Source organism: Helianthus annuus, chromosome 13 (assembly GCF_002127325.2).
Source record: "Helianthus annuus cultivar XRQ/B chromosome 13, HanXRQr2.0-SUNRISE, whole genome shotgun sequence".
In the NCBI taxonomy this organism is placed as follows: domain Eukaryota; kingdom Viridiplantae; phylum Streptophyta; class Magnoliopsida; order Asterales; family Asteraceae; genus Helianthus; species Helianthus annuus.
Window position 1 is genome coordinate 165,315,471 of NC_035445.2, and position 6,794 is coordinate 165,322,264.

At 35.4% G+C, this 6,794-nt stretch overlaps 1 protein-coding gene across 2 annotated transcripts; it reads left to right on the forward strand.

Moving 5' to 3' along the window:
* Positions 1-1,465: 1,465 nt before the first annotated feature.
* LOC110900304 (ethylene receptor 2) lies at positions 1,466-6,396 on the forward strand. 2 transcript variants are annotated; one of them, XM_022147203.2, is made up of 4 exons: positions 1,466-1,656; positions 1,780-1,853; positions 2,344-4,158; positions 5,615-6,396. In XM_022147203.2, exons 3-4 carry the CDS (start codon positions 2,425-2,427, stop codon positions 6,155-6,157), a joined length of 2,277 nt encoding a protein of 758 aa, XP_022002895.1. In that variant the 5' UTR covers positions 1,466-1,656; positions 1,780-1,853; positions 2,344-2,424; the 3' UTR covers positions 6,158-6,396. The 2 variants fall into 2 exon arrangements, with proteins under 2 accessions (XP_022002895.1, XP_022002894.1); XM_022147202.2 differs by having other exon boundaries at positions 1,466-1,853.
* The last annotated feature ends 398 nt before the right edge of the window (positions 6,397-6,794 follow it).

The following is a 6,794-nucleotide window of genomic DNA, read 5'->3' on the forward strand; positions in this document are numbered from 1 at the left end:
ATCATGGCTTTTATTGTTCTTACCTTTACCCTTCTCGTGTCAGATAACTTTATGATTAATCGTTTTTCTTTCCTTTCAAACCTCCATGCAATAACCTTAGTCATTTTTAAATTTTTTTGGCGTTTTGGAGAATATGTGTCGTTTTAGTCTTTTTGGCGTGTTTGAGCTTGGGTTCTGATGGTCTTCTTTTATATTGACTTTTTTCCCCGCGTATGTTAGGTAATTATGGCGTTTTGAAAAAGATAAATAAATTTAATATAATAAATGTTAGTAATTATGTTTTCCGTCGTTTCATTTTACTGTTTTTTGAAGTTTACCGTGTTTTGTTTTCAGACTCAACTGTTTTAATGGTGTAACACGTCAAATCTTTTGACGTCTGTAATTATGGCGTTTTGTTTTCTAATGGCGGTTAGATAACTATTGGACTTCTTTTATTTTATATTCTTTGTACATTGTTTCACGTTTTTTTATAATATTAGTTGTTCAAATTAATTTTATTATAGTTTGGTAGTTTTTGAGGGTTTTTTATGGCATTATGGCGTTTTATACGTATTTGCTAATTTTGGCGTTTTATTATATTTTTCATTATAGCATTAATATTATTTTGTTGTTTATTAACTGACATTACAAAACAAACAATAGATAAAGAAAAAAAACAACGTAGAAGCAATTTATGATTTTAAATCTTAAGTGTCATCAGTCTCTTTTTTCTTTTGAAACTACAAGAAATGTGACAAATAAATGACGTTTTGGGTTTGGCGTTGTTTATTTTCTTTGTTGATGTGTTGAAGTGTCTTTGTGGATGTTGGAGACATAGAGCGACTTCCTGTGGGTGGATACTATCTGCCTGTGGTCTTCATTATATTCATTGAGGCCAAAGTAGCATTTACACTGATATAGGTCTCTTTTTATAATCCAAACCTTCTTCAGGAACAAAGATGACAGTATGACATATGGGTGTCATCAGTCTCTCTTTTTTCAATTTTGTCCATCTCATGCAGCAAAATCTTTCTACACTCTTGTAACAAATCATTAAATGAAACTTCATACAGAACATTACTGAGGATCAACGAAAAGATGTTTGATGTCGTATTTTTTGGCGTTTTACATTGAGTTGTAAATTTTTTAGCAACCACTGTGTGTTTTTTTTGTGTGATAAACGGAAGATGGTGAGGCGTTTCTATTTATAGAATTTTTTTGGCGTGTAGTTTTGGCGAGATGTTATTTTTATAACAAAAAATGTAGTTAACATTTATCCGGATGTAAACTTTGGCGTTATATATAATGGCGTTTCATATATATATATATAGAGAGAGAGAGAGAGAGTCATGATTTAAAGAAACGGTAGAAAGTGTGAAAACGATGAATTTTAGCTCGATTACGCTATCGCCAACCCAACCAAATTAAATACTTATAAACTTATTATTATTATATAAGGTACATCTCTCTTTGTTTCATCAAAATCACAACCAAATGAATTAAAAACTCTTTCTTTTCCTTTTCTTGATCTCCTTTTCTATTCCATTCCAATCTCTCTCTCTCTCTCTCTAACACAAAACAACGGCGCTAAATCTAACGAAAAACTCGTCTCTTCCCCCCTACAAAACTTCAGTTTCAAAACTGGTAGTGGGTGTATATTAAGGGGAAAAAGCTGAGGTGGGTTCATGCATCTAGTATCCCACACACTTCAACTCAAAAATCCAATCTTTTTCATTATTTTTCCATTAATCGGACCATTCAAAGGCTGTTTTTGATATGGGTTTTTGTTAAACTTGTTAGTTCTTGAATGAATTTGATTGATTCTTGATCTGAAGAAGCGAATTTTGGTGGTGCTGAGGATGTGTTCTTGCACGGTACGGCTTACTTTACACCTGCATTATTGATTTTTGGGTTAATTTGGATTGATTGGTTTGTGGGGGTTTCAGTAATTTTTTGTTTCTTGTGTTTAATTCGCTTGGGAGTTTGGATTTCTTGGTTTTGTTAAATTTTTCATTGGATTTTGTGTACGAGATTGGGTGAAATGTAAGCAATGTTGAAATTTAGAAGTTTTTTTGTTGAGATGGAATTTTGCACACCAACTGTTTGATTAAATGTCTCAAAGGGTTTTATCAATTTCATTTTTGGTTAATTAATCTTTTTTTTTAACATTTTTTTTCTCTGTTTTTGTGTACAAATTTGGGTTCAATTTAAGCAGTGTTGTGATTCAGAAATGGCTGAGATGAAATTTAGCACACCAACTGTTTGATTAAATGTCTCAAAGGGTTTTGTCAATTTCATTTCTGGTTAATTAACCTTTTTATAACATTTTTTCTCTGTTTTATAATTGATTTATTGGATGAACAGGATGTCAACTTCAAGAGGAATTAAGGGTTTTGTATAATCTGATCAAATTACTCAAATCGGAGGATCGGTTTGACGAACCAGATGTCGAAAACCTTATCAATTTTCGCAGCGGTTTCCTTGTTGTTGATCTGTGTTTCAGCATCTGAGAACGGGTTCTCAGGGTGTAACTGTGAGGCCGAAGGCTTCTTTGGGTACCGAAACATAATGGAAACACAACGAGTGAGCGATTTCTTAATAGCAGTCGCTTACTTTTCGATTCCAATCGAGCTTCTGTACTTCGTTAGTTGTTCAAACGTCCCTTTCAAATGGGTACTTGTTCAATTCATTCTCTTTATCGTACTATGCGGAATGACACATTTACTCAACGGTTGGACATACGATGCCCACCCGTTTCAACTAATGCTCGCACTCACCGTGTTCAAGTTCCTAACTGCGTTAGTCTCATTCGCAACCGCCATTACGTTATTCACTCTCATTCCGTTGCTTTTGAAAGTTAAAGTTAGAGAATTTATGCTTAAAAAGAAGTTTTGGGATCTCGGTAGAGAAATGGGAATGATCAAGAGACAAAAAGAAGCCGGGTGGCACGTTCGTATGCTCACACAAGAAATACGAAAGTCTCTCGATCGCCACACGATTCTTTACACGACTCTCGATAAGCTATCCGAGACTTTAGATTTGCAAAACTGCGCAATTTGGATGCCGGATGAAGCTAAAACGGTGATGAATCTCACTCATCAGCTAAGAGGCGGCAATTCGACAACCGGTGATCGGTTTTGCATCCCGATTGACGATTCCGATGTTCAAGAAATCAAACAAAGCGAAGTCGTAAAGTTATTGGAACCCAAATCGAGATTAGCCGAGTTAAGCAGTGGAGGGTCGAGTCAACCGGGAGCCGTTGCTGCAATCCGTATGCCGATGCTTCGAGTTGCCGACTTTAAAGGTGGGACCCCCGAGATGATTCAAGCGTGTTACGCAATATTAGTTTTGGTTCTACCCGGTGGAAATTTCCGATCGTGGACGAATTCGGAGCTCGAAATACTCAAAGTCGTTGCGGATCAAGTAGCCGTTGCGCTCTCGCACGCTGCGGTTTTGGAAGAATCTCGGCTCATGAGAGATAAACTAGTGGCGCAAAACCAAGCGTTACAACAAGCGAAACAGGATGCGATGAGGGCGAGTCAAGCGAGAAGCTCGTTTCAAACGGTTATGAGTAAGGGGTTACGAAAACCGATGCATTCAATCATGGGTTTGCTTTCGATTCTACAAGACGAGAAACCAAACAGTCAACAACGTATACTTGTCGACACAATGGTCAAGACAAGCAGTGTTCTTTCGATGCTGATTAACGACGTAGTGGACGATTATTCCAAAGATAACGGCAAGTTTCTATTGGAAACGCGGTCGTTTCAGCTTCATGGTATGATCAAAGAAGCTGCGTGTCTTGCAAAGTGTTTGTGTGTTTATAAAGGTTACGACTTTGACATAAACGTTGATAAATTTTTACCGAATTACGTAATGGGAGATGAAAGACGGGTGTTACAGGTGATCTTGCATATGATCGGTAATCTTTTGAGTTGGGGTAACGGAGGTGGATGTTTAACGTTAAGGATTTATCGAGAGAGTGGAAGCGTTGGTAGAAACGATCAGCAATGGCGTTCTTGGAGATCAAATTCGAATGATTGTTCGGTTGTTGTTAAGTTTGAAATCGGGTTAAGTGATGCATTTTCGGTTTGGAAACCGTCTTCAATTGATCGGAGAAACCGTCGATTGGTGGCTGAGGAAAGTTTGAGCTTTAGTATGTGCAAAAAGTTGGTTCAGGTTAGTTTTTGAACTGGTGTTTGAATCTTTATTAAGAAACTAGATTAAATCCATTGTATTACACTGGTTGCATAAATATAATTTTATATAATATAATAAAAAGATATATTTTTAAAAAACTCGTATATTGCACGTGTTGAATAAAATATAATGTCATATGTTAATACAAACAGTCATCAAGATTTATCTTTTAAAAATGAATTTTAATGTACTATCTACTTATTATAACATTTTACTTTGTTAAATATGTATTCTTAACTAAACTTTTGTTTAAAATTATTATTTTTTAATATGATCATAATAAAAATAAACGTTTATATTCTTATCTAATTTTTTGGTTTAAAATCATTATTATTATTATTATTATTATTATTATTATTATTATTATTATTATTATTATTATTATTATTATTATTATTATATTATTATTATTATTATTATTATTATTATTATTATTATTTAATATGATCATGACAAAAATCAAATGTTTATCATTATCTAAATATTTATTCTTATCTAACTATTTATTCTTATCTAATATATTTGTTTAAAATTATTATTATTATTTAATATAAGGGATAAATAGAAAAATAAGGTGAGAAAGCACCAGGGAGTGACACGTGTCCAAAAAAAGATTTTCGTTTATTAGTATAGAAAGATTTGTTGCATGATATTTGTAGTTTTATGTTGTGCCAATTTCGATTCGTTTACTTATGGTGGGTCAAACGGGTTTAAAAAGATGGCTAAAAAGGAAATGGGTCGAAAGTCACCCAAAGTTCACTCATAATGCATAAACCCTTGTAAATCTTTTCTTTTATATGGTTAGGTTATTTTTTCGAAATGATATTTTGAGTAAAATGCCATTTTCGTCATTTTCGTCCCTGAGGTTTGGCCAGTTTTGCGACTTTCGTCCAAATGTTTGTTTTCCACGTCTGGAACTCTGGATCCGAAAGGTTTGAAATCTTGCCATTTTCATCCGACACGTTTACTTTATCCATTTTTCTCTGTTAAGTCAGGGGTATTTTCGTCTTTTTTGTTAACTTAAAGGGCAATTTGGTCTTTTCACTTTATATACATTATGTTAAATGCTTGTACATAAAGTGAAAAAGACCGAATTGCTCTTTAAGTTAACAAAAAATACGGAAATTACCCCTGACTTAACGGAAAAAAATGGATGGAGTTAAAAAGCCGGATGAAAGTAGCAAGATTTCAAACCTTTTGGATTCAGATGCGGAAAAACAAACCTTTGGACGGAAGTCGCAAACTGGCCAAACCTCATAGACGAAAATGGCATTTTAGTCTTTATATTTTTTTAATCATTTATAAAGAACAATAGAACTTTTGGTCAAGAAATGTTTCGGGTCAACCATTGTATTTGATACTATTACTAATAATCTGTTTTATTGTTAATGTTTTTGGCTAATTTGATTTGAAATAAATGTTGGTTTTTGGGCAGATGATGCAAGGGAACATATGGGTAGTCCCGAATCCCGTAGAATTCGATCAAAGCATGTCCCTCGTTCTCGCGTTTCAGCTTCGGCCATCAATCATGATCGGATTATCCGAAACCAGCGAATCATCCGATCACAACCCGCAATCAAACTCAATGTTTAGAGGCCTTCAAGTTCTTCTAGCCGACGAAGACGATACAAATCGTGCGGTAACCCGTAAGCTGCTCGAGAAATTAGGCTGTGTGGTTACGACCGTAACCTCGGGTTACGACTGTCTCACGGCTCTCAATCCACCTGTATCCGCTTACCAAATCTTGATATTGGATCTACACATGCCCGATCTAGACGGGTTTGAAGTTGCGTCGAGGTTAAGAAAGTTTAGAAGCCAAAACTGGCCGTTGATTATTGCTTCAACGGCTAGTGCCGATGAAGATCTTTGGGAACGATGCATGCAAATTGGGATCAATGGGCTTATCCAAAAACCGGTTCTTTTGAAGGGTATTGCTAATGAGTTAAGGAGAGTGTTAATCCAAGCCAATAAGGTCTAATGAAGTCAAAGTCAAGGTCAAAGTCAGTGATTGAAGAAGGTGGTTGATTAATAAACTAACATATCTAACTGAGATAGAGGATATTTTGGGTATTGGTAGACAATATATTAAGATGTATAGTGTAAAGATGGAGTAAAAGAAGGATTTGATCTCCTATATGAAGCTCTCTTTGAGGAAATCTTTAATAGATTTAAGTATGCAAGATTTGTCTTTGTTAAAGGAATGTTACTTTTTCATTCTTGAACTCTTTAATAACACAAAAAAACCATTCTTCAAACACTTTGATAATATGAAAAACCAAAAGCTATGAAGGGGTATGGTCTCAATTCTTGCACCAGGCTTGGGCGCGAGTGACCATCATCCGGCTCATTGCCCCTACTGAGAGGATTCACCTTCGTTCGTGCGGGCACGCATGAACCCGGTTTGCTTTCCCTCTTGGGGAGAGATGAGACGACTCACCTTGTATATGAAAATGACTGTTTTCGTCAACATACAAGGGATGCGGTAATTACTACCAACAATGATAGTAGCTCACAACATTCACTTTCTGTCAAATACATTTCCAGGTTGCGGTCCTGCATGGGCGCGCGCAGAGCGGCAATAGAAATGTTTGGTTTGTGCTCAGATTACCGCGCAC

Bases quoted from the DNA above. Each gene is read 5' to 3' on its own strand.
- LOC110900304 (XM_022147202.2), top strand. From the start codon at position 2,425: ATGTCGAAAACCTTATCAATTTTCGCAGCGGTTTCCTTGTTGTTGATC. The intron at 4,159-5,614 runs GTTAGTTTTTGA...GTTTTTGGGCAG, and splicing joins TGTGCAAAAAGTTGGTTCAG to ATGATGCAAGGGAACATATG.